Source organism: Metopolophium dirhodum, chromosome 7 (genome assembly GCF_019925205.1).
Source record: "Metopolophium dirhodum isolate CAU chromosome 7, ASM1992520v1, whole genome shotgun sequence".
Taxonomy (NCBI): Eukaryota; Metazoa; Arthropoda; class Insecta; order Hemiptera; family Aphididae; genus Metopolophium; species Metopolophium dirhodum.
Window position 1 is genome coordinate 20,814,306 of NC_083566.1, and position 23,772 is coordinate 20,838,077.

Sequence of the window (23,772 nt, forward strand, 5' to 3'; positions counted from 1 at the left end):
CACATAAGAATTAAAATACAGTATTCGGTTGTAAAAAATCAAGCTTTAATATAATAGCAAATTGTCCATGAAACAATGAACATATTTATAAATACATAAATAGGATTCAAATGTACTTAATTTACTATAAATTATAAATATAACCTAATAAATCAAAATTGAATATAAAATCATAAGGCTGGATTTAAAATACAAATCAAAGATAAGATACTTGGTTTTTGATCAAACAAATTATTTTCCAGTTTTTGTTAGTTAAAATTACTCAACACAATTTTTTTTAAGTTTAAGCCATTAATTTAGATCATTAAATTTACATTGATATTTTTATCTTTTTAATTGGACTACAGAGAATATATAAATGTTACATTAATAAAAAACACTAGCTACAATCGATGTAAGGTTTCAAGGGTGTTCAAAATAGTGAATATCACTTTGGGATGGACCAAAAATATAGTAATAAATTGATAAAATATATGCAGCAGTAAGTGGTAATAAAATAAAGGCTCTTATCCCTATCCTTTTACATGGTACAGCAAAAACTAGTTCATCAAGAATGAAAGTATATTTAAAATTGTATGCATATTACCCGTGATAAAATGTCTACTTGTTAACTGTTATCATTACAGTAAACTAAGAAGATATTACTTAGTGCCCTAGCCCCTAATTATAACTACAATATAAGGTACATTTATGATTTTATGGATGATACTTTAATATTTAGGTTATATTTTAAAAAATAAAATATTGTCTTATTTATTATTTTAAAAAACTAAGATTTAGGCTACAAAATGATGATTGTTTATTTATTAAAGAACATAAATATTTCAGATGTTTATAAATGGCGTGAAATATTTTTCATCATTATAATAGTGTAAACAAATTATTGATGTGGCTGTTGTTTCATAGGTTTTTTTCCATATACATTTTTGAAAAATTCACACCTGTAAGAAATTAAATCAAAATTAAAATATTTTCTATTATTGATATGTAATTATTTATACTTGAATTAGAGTTCAACCATAGATAACTAATATCTTCACTGGAAGTTTAATTTAGTATTTATAACAAGTAATACTTGTATTAATTATTTAACAAGTTTATAAAAGATAAGACAATATAGTACAACTAAAATACTCAATAATTTCTATAATATAACAAATTATTGATTAAAATAATAAAAACTTATTTGAACAATTATTGAATTATCAATACAATAATTTTAAGAGAATGTGGAACCCGCGTGTGTTACTTACAAGTATATGACATAGACAATTTTGCGCTCAGCAGATCAGATTTAGCTCTGTTAGTTAAAAAATTAGAGTGAATTGACCTCATATAAAATCTAAAAATAATATTATTACCTAGGCAAGCTCATGGGGTTTTTATTATATTATAATTTTAAAGCAAGTATTTTCAGATGTACAAACAATTAACAATTTTTAAATACTCATAACTCGCTTTAAAATTTAAATACAATAAAAAGCATATGCGATTGTTTAGATAATTATCTTACGCATAAAATGTATAGTAGGTCACACTCTTAAAACTTATAAACTAACTGATCTAAACATGATCTGCTGAGCACAAAATTTGCGGTAATGCAATTTTAAGACGGAGACAACACATGCCTGTGCGGCGTACGCTTAATAACAAATATTAAAAAATGATTTAAAAATAAATTATTGGTTTTTACCTATGATCTTGAACGACTGGCTGACTTTGAATGTCCTCTTGAACTTTTACTACCAGAACGTGAACGTGAACGTGATCTAGAATAAGAACGTGAACGACGGCCACGAGACCTGGACCTTGAGTATGAACGACGTCTAGGCGAACGAGACCTAAATCAATAGCATTAACATATGATTGATGGTATAATAATTTCAATTAAAATCAAGTAACATACAAAATGTTTATGTTTAAAAATACATTAAATTCCATCCAGTTGGGGTTTAATTTATTTTTCATTTAATATTAATAAGGATTAAACTATTAGAGCGCAATAAAAAGAAAAAAGGTGGGCATTGAAAAAAATTAAAAATTAGCTATTTCCTAACCCTAAACAGAGTTGCCAGGATGACTCAGGATTGCTTTGTTTAGTTTTATTTATTTTTTTAATTCAGCAAACTGAAATCTGCAACTGGCACTCGGCTGATCAGCAGCTAGTCAGCACTCAGCATGCATCTGCTATTGGCAGGAACAACGCCCTCGCCTTCTACTGCGGTCAGCACGATTATAACACCTTAGCTCAGCCTCAGCCTCAGCCACAGCACTCAGCCGCCACTCCCCAATTACACCCCACACCTGAAAATAGTGTCGCTGCTATCAATGGGTTTTCAACAATGCTCAGTCTTTTAACAAAATAAGGTAATTTTTTTATATTAAGTTGAATTTTAAAGTAATAAGTAAAAATTAAAGGTAAGTCATTAAGATAATGAATACTTAAAAATAATGTTAACAAACAAAATCAAGGGAAATTTAATTCTACAAAAAATGTATATAATAAAAAATATAACAATATAATTTAATTTAATGTCTTGAATAAAAAATTCCTATATAATATTTTTTACCATCTTGTGATTATAGTTGCTTGTCATAAAAATATTTTTTTTGTTAGTTGAAAATGTACAACTTGATATGTTATATGAAACAACAATTTTATATTAATTTATTTGATAACTATTTAGTAAATTATAAGAATCTACAAAACTATGGTTTTTGTATAATATTCAACAGTTGAATATTTTTATGTCAAGCAACGATAAAAGGGTTGATATGAAGTTGAATTAATGTAGATTAGATGTTTTGGTTTGCTGCACATTTAGTTTTGAAGAAGCCGAATAATTAAGCTGTAAAATTAAACAATTTATTTATTATTATCAGAATATTGTACCTCCTGCGTCGTCTTCTATATGGTGAAGTTGGACGTCCATAGCGAGCCATCTGAACACGTAATTCTCTACCATCTAGCATGCGACCATCCATTGCGTCTAATGCATCTTCTGCATCACGTTTATCATAAAATCTGAAAGTAAAAATATGATTACAGTTTACTAGCAAATTATAAGTTGCTATTTACATAATAAGAAGATTGGCAAGATTGTGCAAATCAGATAAGATCAAAGTTACGGATCACAGCGTATAATTATATTACCACCAAGGGGAACATCAACCCGACAAGCAGGGAAGCTCTACCCGTGGTGGTGAATATTAATCTGTATCGAGCTCAATGCTTGTTTTATAATCATTTTTACACAATCGATCAGATACGGTCACTCGCACCTTTTTGGTAGTATTATACACAATACCCTACACTAGCAAAGTAAAGCAAGTGTCGTACGTACCTGACAAAAGCGAACCCTCTGCTCTCTCGAGTAAACCGATCACGGGGAATGTAGATGTCTCCGACTTCTCCACACCTCTCGAACACTCTCCTCAGGTCTTCGGGCGTCGTCCTGTAAGTGAGGTTGTCGACTTTCAGGGATACCATACCCTCAATCCGCGGCGGCGGTCTGCTGTAGCTCATCGTGAATGTACTGCGTTCGCTACAACTGGCCCTACCCAAACACCAAAATCCACTTTGTTACGCGCAAAATATCGAGCGGTAGTGTTTACAACATTACAACAATAATGCTTGCAGAAATTGTAAAGATTACAAAATCGTAAAATGAAAAAAAGAGGACCGGTGACCGCGCGGATATGGCGACCGTGAAAATGGCGGACAGTATTCACTGGTCGGCGGTCGTTAGTCGTTACGCAGATAGGCAGGACGGGTCTCGGCCGGCTGCCGGGGAAGGGTGAGTCATAGCTCATGGAGCAAGCACTAAGCGGTTGTGCACAACACTCGTGGAACTGTAAATTTCGAACGCGTCGTTTCGCAGTGCCGCCAACATGACTAACAATGACGCGGTTCTGTGGTTACAATATATGGTTCTATGGTTATATTATCTTAAATCGTGCCTACCATAGAGCCTAGATAGAATTATATAGAGCCTAGGTTCTCTAGTGCTTACCAATGTCTCGATCTCGGTCATATATAAAACCGTGATCTCGAAAATTCGAAGCACATAATATATTATAGACATTATTTACATTGAACCTATTTTAAAAAGTGACGAGCCACTCAAGGTTTTTAGATTATAGTTTAAATATTAGAATTTAGAAACCTTGCGAGTTACTAACATTGATTGATGGGTAATTTGAAAAAAAATCCATTTGCATTATACTGGGGATTGACTAAATATTAATTATAAATAATTTTATAAATTATATATTGGAAATACAACTAATATTGTACCTATATTATGTTAAAAATTGACTTACACCCTAAAAATACTATATTACTATATTATATTCTCTAGGAAAAAAAATCCCCGAAAAAAAATCCTCAAAGCTATACCTTAACCGTACCGTTCGGCACAGCTGTCAAAAATATTAGTTAATGATAATAAAAATATATAAAAATTGAATTATAATTATTATTATATTATTATAATATTGATAAATATAGGTACATAATATTATATTATATGATATTGCTATATAAATATGTATCTATTTATTTATTTATAAACGAATAATTTCACCGTTTGGTAATAAGAATTAAAAGTACAGTAAGTTGAATCTCAATTTGACAAATATTAAATTAAATAATAATATTATATTATAAACGATTTAATATTTTTTAAATTTTTAAAATTAATCGTATTCCTGTTTATGAATCCTAACATCTTAAATGATTTTTTAACTAAAGTTTTAATATGTAATATTATACTACAAATTACAATTATCAATTTTATAATAAAAGTCATAACTAATAACATTATCTAGATGAAAAAAAGTAATAACACCTTAATTATTTATATTTAGTGGGAGGTAATTTCGACGACTGTATAAGTAACAAATTTGTTTAGATTTTACTGTAAAATTAAAGTATCTTTTAATAGCCAATTGTATGTTATATAGGCATAAGCCCACCCCAAAAATGATTTCTATATACGCCTGCACTGGAGTGAATTGATTTCTTATAAAATTTAAAGTTAAGATTATTATCTAGGCAATATCATAGGCTTTATATTATATTTTAATTTTAAAGCGAATTATGAGTATTTTAAAATGTACATTACTACCATTATAATATATAAATATTTGCTTTGGGGATTATGGATTTTATTTCCAGGGGTTTTTTTTTAAGGGAGTTTTTTTCCGATTACCAAAAAATGTACGCCACATTGCCACGACACCATGGCATATATTAATAATATTAATAATTATATACAAATTAAAATTTTAATAATATAATAATATGTGATTATATTACTTAGTTAGCCATAATATCAAGGGTTATAATAATAATAATAATAAAATAATAAAAATAATTAAATATAGATAATTTATAAGAATTAAGTATTTTATAAATTATATAATAGAAATAAAATAAATTGACTATTTGTTTTATATTTATAATATTTATTATTTTATATATTATTTAAATTGTATTACAAATTTATTATGACTAAAAAAATTGACTGTTTTTTTTTAAAATCATACATAGACTGAAATCTTGTGAATATAATATATGTTAGGTAGATATCCCAGTACACAACATTTTTATTATAGGGTTATTTTTTCATAAAAAAAACGTACCTAAGGTAGCACATTTTCATTCACTATAGTGACTAGGTTAGGTTATAGTTTTTATAAAAAAAGGTTATCAATAATATGATGTCCCGGTTTGGTGATTTTAAAATCTGGCAACCCTATTTATATAGTTATATTAATATATTAGACTGAATTTACCTATAAATTGTAAGTAAGAACATTATTTGTGCGCGTCAGAGATCTTTCAATAGTAATTTTTCAAGCAAGATGAATCCCCGAACAAAAGTCCGGTAAAAAAAGTCCAAGAATAAAAGTCCCAAGTTTAATAATTATTAAGTTAAGTCACTTAATATTTGTTTAGGTCTAACAATATTATATTATATGTTATAGATTATCACTGCTGAAGTGCTGATTATTGTTTATTAGAACGTAAGACGAATTCAATTTATGAAACTATGTTTAAAACAATTATTGAAAAATGTGAACAACAAAATTTGTTCCCTGACCCCAGTATTTTACACGTAGAGTTTGAAAAGGCAGAAATTACAGCGACTAATAATGTTTTTGGTTCAGAATTAGTTATTAGAGGGTGCTTTTACCATGTTTGCCAGAGTACATTTCGTAAAGTCCAAGAGTTAGGTATTATTTTTGTTATCTGGGCTCAACACTGAGGATAAACAATAAAAAAATCGAAAATCAATAAAAAAATATAAGGCTCCAAACATTATATGCGAACGCATCAAAAACTCTGAGTTAAATGACGAAGAGTTTTTAACTCAAGTTGGAAACAATATTAGGAAACGTCCAAGGTTATAGGCTTTTTAGTTTTTATTTTTGAATTTTTGTATTTTAGATACTGAGTGGAACGATGAATGTATTGATTTTACAATGATGTGTTTTTTTTTTTTTAATTTTTGTGTCTGTGTACACCAGGCACGTAGCTAAGGGGGGGCCAGGGTGTGCCAGGCCCACCCTATTATGTGTCCGGCCGTAGGCCGGCCCACCCAAAGTATTCAGAGGGGCCCATTATTATACGGGGGCTTTTAATTTAAATGAAATTTCAAATTTTTAATATTGTCTAAATATTACACAAATAAAACCAAATATATCGGGTTTTAATTAGAATCTAAAATAAGTTACGTAACTAAATTCAATCCATGTCCATTTCTGGAATAAAATATGTATATTGTATTACATTTAAATTCTGTTCCTACTAAGAATCGGTGATAATTTATTTTTTATAAATCATAATATCGTCAACGATTGATTAGGAAATAATTGCTATTTAAAGCCCAACACTGGTACCATATTATTATAGTATACTAGCATGTCATGTTATTCTTATCTTATCTAGACAGTGACTGTTGTATACTTTTATGTCTATTTTTAAAATACTTTTGAGTAAGGGTATTGTCATTATATTGATTCATATTTCATATAGAATTATATTATTATTATGGTCGTCAACTCGTCTGTCGAACACCCCTACAACTGTACAAGGTAATATATTTAGGTAGGGGGCCCATCTAACATTGGCCCACCTAGTGAATATTTTCTGACTACGTGCCTGGTGTACACGATAAGCAGTCGAAATAATGATTGGATTTTCAACTTTAGTATCTTGTTCGATGGGAAAGTGAATATCGTTGGTGCATTGGGGAGGTCAAAATTTATTTAGCGCCGGGAAAAACAACATAAAAATTAAGGAAAAACGTGAATTTTTACGCAAAATCGGTTTTCCACAAAATCGATTTTGGTTTTTGGTGTAACCCTAAAACAAATGAACGTATACACATGAAATTTTCACTGGTCATTTAAATTAGCATTTTCTATACACGATAACATTTTCAAAATATTTTGATTTGTTTTAAACAAATTAGGAACATTTTCAGTTTCCAATTTTATTAGTCTTTTTTTCTAAGGATGTCAATAAAACTTTATTTGTTGGGTAAAAATGTTTGAAAATTTAATACAAGGCTCATACTATATTGTTACAATGACATTTGAAAAATATTAAAAATCCTTAGTAACAGTTTTTTTTTATAAGCATTTAAAGTTCAAAAATTGACAAAATATGGAAAAATCACAAAAATTCCCTAATTATTTTGAGTTAAAAATTCATAAAAATTTTTCTTTTTAAATTTAAGATTTTAAAATGTAATACAAGATTCCTTATAAGATTATCTACCTTTATCAAAAAAAATGTCTATAAGAAAGTCAAATTTAATTTTTACGAGCGTTTGAAATTCATATTTTCACAATATTGGATATTCACTCGATTTCTCATGTAGCGGTTTTGTTATTTTATTGTTATTCAAAAACGAATAACTGTAACAGAGCTGTTTACGAACATTATAAGTTTTCAATTTTTTTAGTTTTTTTTTTCTATAAATTTCAATAAAATTTTATTTGTTGAGTAAAAAGCGTAAAAATGTAATGCCAGGCTCCTGATATATTTTTACAATAGCAGTTGAAAAATATTAAAAATACATAAGCACAATTTTTTTTTATAAGGATTTAAAGTTCAAATTTTGACAAAATGTATCAAATTTAAAATTTAATAATTATTTTGTAGTTAAAAATTTATAAAATGTTCAAATCTTATAGCTAAGGATTGAAAATTTAAAACAAGGTTCCACCTAAATAGGTTTTATATAAATTACTGTATTCACAATAATATCATCAAATATATTAGTAATACCATAGGCTGACTGACCGTTTTCGCTCAGAATCGTTTTTCTTATACAATGATATTATATCATTGAATTCAAATTTAACACCATCCATTACATTGACCCACTTGTAACCTACTGTACAGCAGAACGACATCCACTTACAAGTTTTTTTATTATATACTTTTATTTGTGGACTTTTATGTCATAACGTATGTACCTGGTGATTCTTTTATCAAACAACGCTCATTATTTCAAAAAGTGTACATTTTTTTGAAAATATTTTTTTACATAGTTTCAAGTCGCTTATAAAACAACGTTTTTATTAAAAAATTATATTTATAAATATTTTTTATCCTTAAACTTTTTTAAGTTTTTTACTTTTTTGAAAGACAACATAGGGTTTTAATTTTATATTCCAAAGCAGAATATTTTTCTTAGTATTTCGATACATGAAAATCGAATTTGGGGTAAGTAGTTTATGAGTTATAAATATTTAAAGTTTTGACGAGCGAGCGGAGAAGTGGACAAACATTTCGCGGGGTAACCCCGTACCACTCCACTCCAACAGTGGCGTATTTACAGGGGAGGGGGGATAGATCCCCCCTTAACCTTTTTTTTTGTAAAATTAAGTTTTCTCATTTTCTGTATTTCTGAATATGATATTACTTTTAAGTATGTCTGTTTTCTAAATGTTCTAGTTGTGGTAATTTTACTACTCTGATATACTGTACGCCACTAGTCGTTCGCGGCATATATGTGGGCATGTGGCATATATCGGACAAAAAAAACTTATACCGCTATGGTAGTATGGTGTACTGTATTTTTTTCATTTCTGCGAATTATTTTTATGCATGAGTGTTTATAATAAACCCGATAAACAAAATCGGTATTGAAACAAAATTACCATGAAGACCGTAGATTTACCATAGGGCGTGGGTTTTATTAGAGGTATTCACCTCTGGGTCACATGCTTTAGATATTTGTGATAAAGAGTTTTATCCAAATGCTCATGAATTCTTGAAAATGTTTGTACTTTGTCTATTAAAGAAAACTGGATTTTTTATTATAATTTTTTTTTTTTTGTTTATTGTATTAAACACGGGATTGGCGCTAGTATGAATTTATAATAATTGCTATTAAGTATTAGTTTAGTATTAGTTACTATACAGTCTATACAGTTTGTGTTAATTCTTATTTCGGCTTGATCCACACTTACTTCAATAGGTTACAAGTTCGGGGATTTCAAAAATGTATATTATGTACGTATTTATGGGTGTATTATTATATATTTCATCCCCTCCCCAACAAAATTCCTAAATACGCCACTGCACTCCGCTCATCTAAACTTTGAATATTTATAACTCATAAACTACTCACCCAAAATTCGATTTTCATGTACCGAAATAAATACTAAGAAAAATATTCTGCTTTGTAATATAAAATTAAAACTATGTTGTCATTCAAAAAAATAAAAAACTTAAAAAATTATAAGGAAAAAAAATATTTAAAAATCTAATTTTTTAATAAAAAACGTTGTTTTATAAGCGACTTGAAACTATGTAAAAAAATATTTTCAAAAAAATGTACACTTTTTGAAATAATGAGTGTTGTTTGATGAAAGAATGTACTTAATATTTTTAATTTTTATTGTATTATTACTGTGTAAATTCCAACCAGATTTGTCATTAACAATTGATTGATTGAACATGTCATTGAACATGTTTATATATTTTTATTTTTATTTTTATTATTATTGTATTTTTGAAATATTTATAAGTCGAGTTAAGTGTCGATGAGATTTTATTTTATTTTTTCATTTAATAAAATATAATTTATGTAATATTTTTGATGTAGTATAATTAATATAAATTTTAATATTTTAAAACTTTTAAAATTTTTACCGGACTTTTATTCGCGGGCTTTTATTCCGGCGGACTTTTTTTTGTTGGACTTTTTTTCGCCGGACTTTTAAGTATAATACCAAGCATATAGGTAGTTATTTGAAATATTACAAACTTAAAATGCTCATATCTTGCTTGAAAATTAAAATTACCAATTGAAAAATCGCCGACGCTTAACTAACTATTTCACTAACATATTATTTTTAATAATATAACATATTATTTTTTCCCAATTAAGTTAGTTAATTGAGTAAAATAAATGCTACTAGGATTTTTTGTCCTCTATTCAAATGATTTGAGCATGCGTGAGGCATACGCTTGAGTCGGTCGCTTGAGTGCTGGACCATAGAAGATAGAACCACAGACGATATTTTCCATAGATAATAAAGATATCTTTATTATCTATGATATTTTTATATAGTCTGTGACAGAACCAGTGGCGTGGCCAGAATTTTGTTTTGGGGGGTGGCTTTAATTTTTTAAATATAATATATTATGTTTTTATTTTTAAAAAAATAAGGTTAAAAAATTAAGAAAATAAATTGCGGTTTTAACCCCATAAAAATAATGTTGAATGAACATGAATGTTCTATGATGCTATTTTTCTATGACATTTATGGTTTGGGAAGCCTTGACCAGAGCTTGATAACACAATATCAGATAAATGCATATAATAATATTATTATTATTAACCTTGATAGTACCCAATATTATACGGCTTTGAACCACGAATTTTAATAAGCTAAAGACTTATTACTTAACTATATTTTAATTTTATTAACTATAATATTAGTATAGAATATTGATCGACCTGCCCGCTACCGTATGGCGTATGCAAGTTGTGTACATAGTACCATGAAAAAATGAAAAAATGAGTAAAATAGATTAATGATTTTATCATGCACTGTATAACTTTACTGTGCTCAATAATCGTTATCCGCTGGCTGCAGCCAGACGTGTTTGTATAATTATATAATTTAAATTTTGTTTACTTTGCTAAATACCGTCTAATCGTTAACGACGAAATCACAACTTTTGACGACGCAGTGGGTGATGTGCAAAATGGAAACAGCAACGATGACATTTTTGGACGTGACCCATGACCGCCATAAATTGAAACAACCGACCAAAGTGCTGTTGACGCTAAGCAACGTATTGTTGCCCAAGGAGAAGCTCACGTCCACACCGTCCATGATCGACGGGTTGGATTTCGAGACCGAAGTCGACCTAAGGATCGTCGGCTGCGAGTGGATTCAGACCGCTGGCATTTTGCTCAAACTACCCCAGGTGAAACTTTTAGTTCTTTTTTGTCACCATATCTCCACATCAATAATATCATATATATACATATTGCTTATTTACTCAGACATATCTATAATAATTTTCCCTTTTGATTTATGAATATTATTCATTTTAAAAATGTTTAATTTTTGAATATTTTTAAAGTAAATTAAATTCTCCATTATCTATGAATTAGTGTGCACCAAACCACCTACTGTTGTTTTGCAATAGATTATAAATATGTATAAAAAAAACACTGTTAATTACCACAATATATATTTATGTATTATGTATATAATTTCTGACTAGGCTATAAATATGTTTGTAACAATGGCATAATCATCGTCGAACCTTAAGGTGTGACTTTTGGCAAAGCTTTTGTAAGCAAAAACATTAAATATTATAATTTTACTTTTCTTAATTATAATTAATTTTAAAGTTTTAAACTCATAACAATAAATAATACAAATTAAGTAATAATAATAAAACAACTTATAAGCACTTTTAAATGTTTACTGATGAATAAAAGTAATAAACAAATTAACTGTATAATTTTATGTAGGTAGGCTTTCCAAAACTTTTTATATTTCTTTACAAGTTTCTTAATATATTTACATATTACTTATATATGTTACTTATATAATAGCTATAACTTATAGGTAATAAGTTTTTTTTAATTTTAAATAAGCAATAGGTATATGTTTTAAATTTTAATGTTGAAGGAACTACCCTAGTAAAAAAGTGTCAGGAATCTGCATTCATTTGAAAATTATTAAAACCCATTTAAACCCAACCGGATTGGGGTTTTTGAACCGTGTATTGTATGTATAATTCCAAGTATTTATCTATCTTACAAACATTATTAACTCATTCAAATATTGTTAAAAATTAATTTTAATAAGTTATTTCCCTTAATACTTAATACTGGCATTACATTTTTACAACAAAAACAGATGAAATGCGTGACATTTAATAATCTTTGGGAATTTGTATTATTTTTTTGTATTTATTTATGTGTAGGTAATTATGAAATACTAATTAATAATTATTAACTGTGCTACTATTAATTGTAAACAATATTATTGTTATTTTATTTTATTTTAAAGTCTTATAACGGTATATAATAAATATCATAATACAACAGATGGTGACTGGGTATATAAACCTCACAGAGACTGGGAGATAACAAAGAAGTTACTTTTATTTTAATAGTTTTTGTTCTCAACTTTTTTTTTAAATATTTATTAAAATTCCTTAACTCATTGATAGCCATGTGACCTTTGGCGTATTATCGACACGCCAAACATATTGTTCCTTGTCGATCCTAATTTGTATATACTATTGTATTTGAAAAAACATATAAAAAAATTAAAATATTATGTTTATCACATCAAAAAAATTCCTGCTAAATTTTATTAAATTATTGTAGCGCCATAGAAAAGTTAATAATTTAAAACCATATTTATTAACGGTCACCGGCAGTCATGTGGCATGGTAGTGATGATAGACTGTGGGCACCAGCAGTCACCAAAGTTTACAATTTGAGAACTACAGATGAATGCCGGCGGTCACATGCGTTCAACCTGTTAATTGTATTTCCCGATATATTTAAATATCTCCTAGTAAATGTTTGATGTGTCATGTGTGCTTAATCTCAAATTGTCATCTGAATTATTTGTAATATGATTTTTATTTCTCAGGTTGCAATGGCAACTGGACAAGTGTTGTTTCAACGATTTTATTACACAAAATCTTTTGTTCGCCACCCAATGGAAATAACTGCAATGGCATGCACATGTTTGGCCTCTAAAGTTGAGGAATCACCACGACGTATTCGTGATGTTATTAATGTTTATCATCATATCCGTCAAGTTTTAAATCAAAAGTAAGTTTAGGTGGTTTTATTTTTGATATTATTAATATATTATATATATATTTTTTTAATCTTATTTAAATATTTTTAATCACAACTGACTAATCTGTTAGAATATGTTTCCGTCTTGAAGACTAGATCTCTCTCTCTCTCTCTCTCTCTCTCTCTCTCTCTCTGTAATCTTCATGGTTTCCATATTTAAATTATACATTTGACTTGAACCTTTATTAATAATGTTTCAAATGTATTTAACCCTGGAATACACGCTTCACTGTCAATTAATATTTAAATTTTAAGAGCAATAAAAAAATATTTAAATTCATAAAGTTTAGTTAAAATATTTCAATTTACGATAAAAAAACACTATAATAATTATGTTTTTTTTATGGTGCATGTTATCTAGTGTTAAATTACTCTAACTAAATTTTCCTATAGTCAAATTATTTTAATCCAGAACATAATTATGTTGGTTTTATGAATAACTTAAATTAATTTTCCTGTCTATCCTATTAGGTAGTATACTGCCCTATTAGTGTACACATATCTTTTAACCCAGGTATAAACTTAGTAGAATTATTATAGAAACTTGAATAAATACGAAGGTTAAACCTGGTTTAAATGTGTACCAATAAGGGCCCAGTTAATTCTTTAAAGTATTTTTTTATTGTCTTTGCTTCTTTTAATGTCAATTTCAGTTAATTCTCTACTTTTTGCCTTTTAAAATTAGATTTTAGCTTAATTTTAATCATCATTCTGTGTCCATTTCCTAGTTCCTAGAGAATTCAAGAATGTTCATGTGTGGACTTTCATTTTATAGAAGATTGATTGATAGAATGAACGTCCATATCTTTTGAAGAAGTCAAACACTTAAAACATAAACATATTTTTAATCTTATAGTTCAATTTAATTTGTCTTTTTTAATGTTAAGTTAAGCTTAAGATTCTTTTAGTAACTTAAATATTTAATTACTTTTAGATATCTTACAGTAGTCGCATAATGCACAGTTCTTAAATATCCTAATATTTCTATAGCTATGAATAATCGCAGAAAAACTTATAGAAATCTATATTAGTAAAAAATATGTTATAAGAAAAACAATATATTTTCTAAAATAATTAATTTTAAATTTCTGAACAATACCACTGAATACTGGGACGAACAAAAAACTAGTCTAAAACAATCTGATTTTTATGAAGTTCAAAAACTAGATATTTATCATCATCTGTAAAAAAAAAAGATTAATTTATTACTTTTATTTCTATTAAATGTTAATATTTTTTTTGTTCTGTTAATAGTTTATAACTAATTATTATTATTATTATTATTATTATTTATATATAATATATAGGCACAGGTAATTCATGCTAACCCTAATTTTATCATTTAATGATTAATTTATTCAAATTCTGATGTTTAACATTTTTAAGTATACTTAAGAGGACATTGTACCAACATAATAATATTTTGTCTCCGCCTAATGTATGACGTACCAAATTTTTGTTCACCAGTTTCAATGGTGTGCTGTTAGTTTTGATATTGGAGTAAATTGACCTATTATCAAACTTTTATGTAAAAACATTTTTAATTTTTAAGTGAATTATGAGTATTTTCAAATATTAATATTTTACATACTCATAACTGCTCTGTAAAATATTGTAAAAACCCGATAGAGAGAACACAGATAATGTTCTTAATACGTTGACTGTGTATTTATTTTGCAGTTTTCACCCAGTGCGTATGATAAAGTAAAAACAACAGTCTTAATTAACATAAACTGCTCATATATGGTCATACATCCAAACGACTTATGTATACATATTTTAAAACATGCGTTTAATACACTAAATAATAATTAAATATATATTGGATACCAAATGGCGTCAAATGCGTTGCTGATTGATCCTCTTGACGCAAATTTGCGTCAGTACGCAGTCAACATGTTAAAGTTTGATAATAGGTAATTTCACTCCAATATTAAAACTAACAGCACACTATTGAAATTGCTGAAGGAAAAAGACGGAGATAACACATGTGGGTACAACATCCTCTTAAAGTCTATAATCTATTCAAATATTTAAATTGTCTATATAATTAATAATGTGCAATTTTTTAATATTTATTGTTATAAATTTTATACTCAGCAGAACACGTGTAGCTCCATTAGTTTAAAAATTAGAGTGAATTGACCTCTAATAAAATCTAAAGGTAATATTTTTATCCAGGCAACCTTATGGACTTTTTATTATATTTTAGTTTTAAAGCGAGTTATGAATATTTTTAAATTGTAAATTGTTTGTACATCTTAAAATACTCATAACTCGCTTTAAAATTAAAATATAATAAAAAGCTCATGAGGTTGCATAGGTAATAATCTCAGCTTTAGGTTTTATAAGAGGTCAGCTACACATGTTCTGCTGAGAGTGAAATTTCTTATGTTACGCACTTGTAAGACTGATACAACACATGCGGGTATCACATCCTCTTAATACATAAAAATTAATAACTTAGTAACTACTCATTTTAATTAAATTTTTATTTGGATCTATAAAAAAAATCATCTATACAACACTGTATGGTGGAATAATCCCATAATTCAGAATTTGTGAATAAATTAAAAGAAAAGAAAAAATTGTGGTTTGGTGAATCATCTTGTACTGTTATAAATACTTAAATTAAAATTACCAAAAGGATACAATGTGTAGACTTAATGCGATAACTGTAGGGTGCACAAAAATCCATTGTTTTTGTTGCAATTGTTTTGTACTTATTTTATGTTTATTTGTAAATTGTTTAATGCAACAAAGTCAATGGTTGTTAATGTTAATCCGAGTGAAAATATAACGCACAAATTTATTTTATAACTTGCGTTTTCGCAGATACTTTCCACAGCTAACCGCCGGGTGAGTTGCCCTTGGTTTGAATTGTGGAGAGGAAAGCGAACGTGGTGGATTCACATTGAAATTGATGGTCGTCACGTCAAGAACACTGTTGTGGACCCTTTAAAAATTATATTGTTACATGATTTAACCAAAAATAAGATAAGAGGTTCCCTCCAAAAAAAAAATTGTTAGGGTTTGTCAATACTCAATATATATATTAATATATTTATCAAAAAAAAGGTACAGTATAAATCCAACGTGCATAACATATTATGTGCTCTATTTAGTGATTATACTTAATCATAATAGTTTTGTATTAAGCAAACAAAGAATTTCACAGACAAATGGTAACTGTTGTTTCCACAATGGGATTCAAGATAGCCAATCATGGTGAATATGTCATGAACCATTTGAAGGTTATTCTACATCTTATAAGGTACCTAACCTCTATTTGTAGACATTTAAAAAAACTTAGATAAAATCTGAAGTTGAAGTGAACTTTTTTTTCATATTGTTGTTTTAAGGTGAATGTTAATTGATTGAAACAGTTAATGAAATATAAACAAACCATGCCTAAGTATTTAAAACAGTGAACTTTAAAATGCTCGTGAAATCAAACCAAGAATTTAAAGCAATTGATAACAGGATAAATTTAAAAATTATTAAATTACATGAGGGTCTGATAATATTATTTTGTTTAAAGGGTTATTCTCAACTGCCGGTTTGACTAATATTTAACCAACAGTCAGTTCTTACCAACCCCGGTTAAGTGATTAGTCTCCATTAATGTTAACTGTTGGATTTTGTTTCCTATAGAATTCTGTCCATTAATTATTAGATTAACCGCCAGTTAGCGTTAATGGACACTTAACCGAACATTGTTAGAACAGCCCTAAATTTTTTTTGATTATGGCATTTAAATTTTAAAATTCACTTAGCTTAAATATTCAACAATCTTTATTTATACTACCAAAAAGTTAATTATTTTATAATATATATCATATTATGTTTAGTACATATTATATACATTATTCGATCTAATCGATCTAGCTGTAATAAATAATAATATTAGACATTATAATTCAATTTTTTCAATTTTTTTTAATGAAAAAATTTACCTTTTATATTTATTATTAATTGCATACAAAAAGTTTACCTAATAATGGATTATAATTATTTTTGGTATTATGAGTATGTAAATTGTGTATGTCTTAGTAAATCTGGTCCAGGCTATTTGAGTTCAATAGACAAATGGGTCAATTAACGACGAGCCCAATAAAGGGCAACTAATCTATTTAGATAATATAATAATATATGTTATACATAAAAAAAATAGTTTTATAACTTTACATTTAAAAAAATGGGATATTCTAAAATGTATGATTTAAGAATTTCAACAAAAAGATTAATAATAGCTATTATTAATAGCTTGTTATTATTTATAAGAAAATTATTCATTGATAAATATAATATATAATATAAATAATAAAAATGAAGCATTTAATTTAAATATATATTATAATTGAAAATAGTTATGTATTTTTCTATAACAATTAGTACTTAAGAGTAAATAATAAATGTAGTCAGTTGTGGTTGATCATACTATCTATTTTTTATTATTTTACTATGGTATTGCCATGTGATCACTAGTCCAAAACAAGACCAAAAAATACTCTGCCACTGTTGCAGATTGATTACGCCATTGGTACTTGATCAAAATTATGTACAGAAAAAGACGCAGGTAATAAAAGCGGAACGACGCGTGCTCAAGGAGCTTGGCTTTTGCGTGCATGTTAAACACCCGCATAAACTCATTGTAATGTACCTACAGGCACTTGGATTTGAGAAACATCAGTCAATAATGCAGATGTCCTGGAACTATATGAATGATTCGTTACAAACCGATGTATTCGTTCAATTTGATCCAGAAACTATTGCTTGTGCCTGTATTTATTTGTCGGCCAGGAAATTACAAATACCCTTGCCAAAAAGTCCAGCATGGTACTGTTTATTTAATTCAAATGAAACAGACATCCAGGACATCTGTCGCAAAATACTCAAACTTTATCTTAGGCCAAAAGTGAGTAAAGAATCATAGTTTGTGTATTCAGTATAAGTGTATAACCATATTTGTTTGATTTTATTTTTTTAGGTTATCACGGAAGATTTGGAAAGGCGAGTGGAAGAATCAAAGAAAGAATATGATTATGCTAAGGAGAAAGCTAAAGAAGCTATGGTTCATCCAGTAGTACAAACTGATTTAGTTATACCTATTCCTAGTAATGGAATAACTGTTGCTGTCCCAAGAAATATTAGTTCAACCACCACAAATAAGTAAGCATTTACTCTCAAGTTCTCACTTGCTTAATGTTTACATGTACACACTTATATGTTATGTTAATTATATTTATTTCATCTTATAGAAAACCAATCAAAATAAGAAGTAAAAGTAGAACTCCTTTGGAAATTAAGTCTAGAAGTAAAAGTCCAAGACATTTAAAGAAATCTAAGAAAAGAAAGTAATAAAAACATTATTTTCTAATTAGTCATTATACAAGTATATAACATCCAAAAATTAAAAATGTTTTTATATTTAAGTATAGTGTTAAACAAATAATCTTATTATTTTGTTGACTATTATAAATACTTTTTTTACATAGCTGTAACTCATGAAACAATCTTATCTCATTCCACATAACATATTTTATATACAAATAAATGTTAAACAAAACAAAAAAGCTAATTGATATAATGAGTCTTTATACTTAATTTAGGCTAAGAATAATACAATAATCACTTTTGTACACACAGATTGAATTTCTAAACACAGTCAACAACTTTTAATGAATGTTAGTGGCTTTGTCATTAGGCCGTAAACTTTGTCACTTGCTGTTTATAGTTGCTAATGCTGGCTAATTATTCTTAACCTGATTATAGCATAATGACAACGTTAAAAATACTGTATATCAATATTTACAAACTACTCTAAATATTATTTATTGCATAATATTTATGTTTATATAACATGAACATATTTTATTTTTCAGATTAGTACCTACTTACAGAGACTATAAAGATTACAAAGATTACAAAGATTACAAAGATTACAAAGATTATAGAAGTAATGAAAATTATAAATCCAAGTCTAGGAATTACAACTACCGTAAAAAATATTAATTAAAGCTATGAATAGTAATATACTTATAATCTACCATTTGAAATGTGTTTTATTAAAACATTGCTTGTTTAATAAATTTCATACCAAGTGCATTTATTTAAATCTATATTATACAGTGTGTTAATTAATTAGAAAGTCAGTAAACCAAGTTCACAACGTAGTGCAGTATGTTTTAATGTAATATAATATCCTCCATTTTACCATAGTATAAAATGTCAAAAAACGCTTACGTTTTTAATTTTTGAACATTTAAAAATAGTAATTTTATAGATAATAATAAAATAATATTGATAATATTGATAAAAAAAAAAAAAAAAAACAATTTTAAATAATTAAGAGTACTTTATCATTTAAAAAATACAGCAAATTGTATTAATTTATATTTTTTAATAGTTAGCCAATATAAATTAAATAATGAACACATGTCTTGTTGATATTTATTATTGTATAATTTATTTAATAATGAAATCATGAAATCAACATTTCAGATTTGGTTTATAATTAAAAATCATTTACTTTATGTTGAAATTAGGTTAGTTATAATAATTATTAACTAGTAATTGCCATATTTCATTTAAGATGAACATTCGGTGCATTATGCTTGACCAGTTAAAGATTGGTTAAACAGTTATTTCTCTCAAAAAATTAACTAGTAGTGAAGGATCAATCAATTAACCAGCTCAATCACCAGAGTTTACATCAATTTTTGTTTTGTGCGGTTTTAAAAATATTGTCTAACCTGCATTTTACAGTTTCACAAGACCATAATGTAATAAAAAAAATGTGATATATTCCAAACAACATATTAATTTCAGTACAAAGATCTTGGTACTATCGAATTGAATTATGCTAAGCTGTTCAGGATAGACATTAAATATCAACAAGTAGTGTGTTCTTCATTAGAATTGCATTGCCTATTTATTAGAAAGTGTAAAAAAACATGAAATGTTACGATCTACCATATTACATATTATGAAAAATGAATTGCATTCATTCATTAAAAAATCAACTAATTTCAAAATTATTATATTCTTGATTTTATCAATAATTTACTAAATACATTTGCTATTATCAAATATTGAAAAACTTTCTTTTTTTTTAAAAGCCCGTTTTACACGATAGTAGTTATTGTGCTATGCTTATACTCTGTTCAAGTTAAGAAACATAGTCTATGTGCGACTTGATTTTGTCAGGCAACACCCGTTTGTCCCCCCACCCAGTCAACTATCTGTATAACTGCCGTGTAGTATTGCCACGCCCCTGCGCACAGGTCAGCCTCCAACTATGTTTCTGAACTTGAACAGAGTATAGTCTACTAGCTAGACAGCTTAGTACACTAGTTTTTAGGTCTGTGTGAATCTTAAAAAATGTTACTGGTTAAACTATTCACAAAATCATGCTAGCGAGTACACAATTTTTGGTAATAAAACGTCCTATTTTACACATTATTTACCATTATATTTAAATTTGCAGCCAATCAGAATACATAAATGTTTTCAGTATTTTTTAATTTTATTTTAAATATTTGTTTTTTTGATATTAATAAAACAAACACTTACAAAAATAACAACTGATCAGGTACTAGAACACTAGTTATGCAACTAGTAACATGCTAGTTATATTGACTATTATCCTGTGAAAAGGGCTTAAATTGTCACAAATAGATGAGGAAATTGTTATATATCACATTAAAAAAATTGTACCAAGTTATAAACCACTCATAATTAATTAGGGTTACTGACTTAACAATTTATATGCCTACTGTACTACCTATTGTTTGTAAAATAATATTACCGGCCAAACCAGAAGACAGGATAAATTAGTTTGGACTAAAATAGCGCAACCAGGCACTTATTAGCCTAGTCCATATAGGTTTGTTATAAATAAAGACCGGATTTATATTCTCTTAAAATACCTTAAATATGATGCTAATATTCTCAAAAAAACATAAATATATTCTCATTATATTCTCTTAAAAATTTAAAAAATATGCTAAAATATGCAAAATATACAAAAAAAGCAAAAATATGCAAAAATAATCAATAAACATCATTATATTTACTTTAATATGCATTTAAAATTTTTTTTTTTTCAATTTTATATTAATAGTGAGTTAATTATTAGGTATTTAAAGTTTCGTATTCTAATGGAATATTATTGCACTTAAGTAAGAGTTGGAAATGATAAAATAAAAAATTGTAAATGTTCAAAAAAATTTTTTCTGGGTACCGTAATATTAAAATTAAAAATAAATACAAATTTCTTCTCACAATTTACGAAATATTCCAAAATATGCTAAATGAGTTAAATATTCTCTAACCCATAAAATATTCTCAATTATGCAAAAAAACTTTTTTCTATGCATTCAGAATTGAACAAATCATCCACATTTTTTACTCTCATAAGACTGCATAGACCCATTAACGATATGTAAAAACATATAAATCCGGTCTTTAGTTATAAAGCATGAAACTTATATTAGGAAAAACTAGATTATTCTAGTCTAAACTGATTGATCCTAAATCCTAATGCGTTATGCTTATAAACAAAGTAATTTATCTTAAAATTGAGTTAGGCCAGTAACATATTATGTACATTGGTCATTAAATACTTTGTTTTTTTAATATTTTCAAATAGGTTGTAATTATTATGATAAGAACTTTAATTGTACATATTAATGCAAACCATAGAAGAAAGTTATTATATTTACAGTGTTGGCCTGGCCATGGCCATATTTATTTTTACTTGTACATACCTTAATAATAATAAAAAAAAGTTATTATATAGTATATAGTATACAATATTCACATTAAGAACCGTATTGTACAGTGACTAGTTTTCGTAGTCAGCAAGCAGATAACCCAGACGGTCTGTCAACACCCTTCCCCCCAATTCCATGAAGTCTACCATCATAAGTGAAATGTTGTTAAGCAGCGTCCCTGCACTCAATTCAGTTTTTACATAATATGGATCTTAACGTGAATAGAGCATAGGATATATAATAGGTAATATAATATATGTAATACCTAACCTTACATAATTGTAATTATTATTTGCAAACGAGTGAATGTTTAGTTATTGTAAGATTAAATTAAAAAAATAAATTATTAATCATCTGTGATAATTTACAATTTTGTTATGTATTATTTTGACATTCTATATTTTTATGCCTATGTACATTTTTGGATTAGTCATTGATTTGGTTTATCCATATTTTTGTTTATAAAGATTCATTTTCGATTCTGAGTGAATGCATAGATTTTTCAATGAGTTTTTTATTTTTGTGTTTGTCATCACATTTTGGAGCCATAAAAATGTTTCAATTTTGAACTTAAAGGATAGTTTTTCTAGTAGCTAGATGGCAATAATTGGTGGGTAAAAGAAAAACATTATCAGTCATTTATAAAATAATCGTGAAAATAAAAAAAGATTTTTAAAGTACCTAAACATGAGTTATTAATATTTTACGTAATAGGTACATGTTTTTGATGAAATCTATTTTATTATTTTTTGCTACTTAAAAACGAATTACTGTACTGCCGTGCTTAGCGAAAAAGCAGTATCTCCATATAAGCAAAATGTTGGGAAATCGACTAAACAGGTTTAGACTCATTACTGATCCGTGCACCAAGTATAATTAACATACGATCCTAAAATAAACGTGTATATACTAATTTTATATCATAGAATTGATTTTATGAGTTTTTAAATATTTTCGTTAATTCCTTGACCATTAAAATGGACTTACTGCTTATTTTATAAGCACTATCAGAAGCAAATTTACAATATATCCATTTCTATGGAGATACTGTATATTTTATTCTAACAAAATTTATTATAATAGGGAGATACTGTTTTTTTTTTTAAACTACCTATGTAATATTATAAGGAAAATTAATAGAAAAATCTATAAAGTAATTACTAACTTAGTAGTAAATAGTAATAACTAATAACATATTTATACAATACATTTGGTACAATATACATATTATTATATAAATAAATAAGTTGCAAACACTTTTGAGCAAGTAAGTACTTTTTACTTTAAATTAACAATTTATAAAATAATTTTTAAAATAATTAAAAATAATTTAATCAGACTGACATTTTTATAATAACAACTATCATTATATTAATATTTTTAATTTTCGTAGTCACTGTATAAATCTGGTGCTTCCATAGCATATGGAAAATCTAGCCAGAATTGTTTCCTTGTTTCTGGCATTAAAGGAACTAATGTTTTTATGATACTTTTCTTTTTGATTGGATAAATACCAAGAACTTTAATTTTTTGGTCTGGTTTTGAAATTCCATTTTTAATGATGTTGTTTTTTAAAAAATCAAGTTTTCCAAATGGACAATATTCACTGTAGTCGGTTTTGT

The 23,772-nt window shown here is 27.2% G+C and overlaps 2 protein-coding genes across 2 annotated transcripts; one reads left to right on the forward strand and one right to left on the reverse strand.

Annotated features, from left to right (window-relative positions):
- Positions 1-775: 775 nt before the first annotated feature.
- Positions 776-3,793, reverse strand: LOC132949099 (serine/arginine-rich splicing factor 2). The gene is made up of 4 exons (XM_061019882.1): positions 3,345-3,793; positions 2,894-3,025; positions 1,694-1,841; positions 776-941 (listed from the first exon to the last, which is right to left on the reverse strand). Exons 1-3 carry the CDS (start codon positions 3,524-3,526, stop codon positions 1,694-1,696), a joined length of 462 nt encoding a protein of 153 aa, XP_060875865.1. The 5' UTR covers positions 3,527-3,793; the 3' UTR covers positions 776-941.
- A 7,089-nt stretch (positions 3,794-10,882) lies between these two features.
- LOC132948321 (cyclin-L1-like) lies at positions 10,883-22,513 on the forward strand. The gene is made up of 7 exons (XM_061018741.1): positions 10,883-11,135; positions 11,225-11,464; positions 13,159-13,343; positions 17,901-18,291; positions 18,364-18,545; positions 18,635-18,730; positions 19,259-22,513. Exons 2-7 carry the CDS (start codon positions 11,231-11,233, stop codon positions 19,386-19,388), a joined length of 1,218 nt encoding a protein of 405 aa, XP_060874724.1. The 5' UTR covers positions 10,883-11,135; positions 11,225-11,230; the 3' UTR covers positions 19,389-22,513.
- The last annotated feature ends 1,259 nt before the right edge of the window (positions 22,514-23,772 follow it).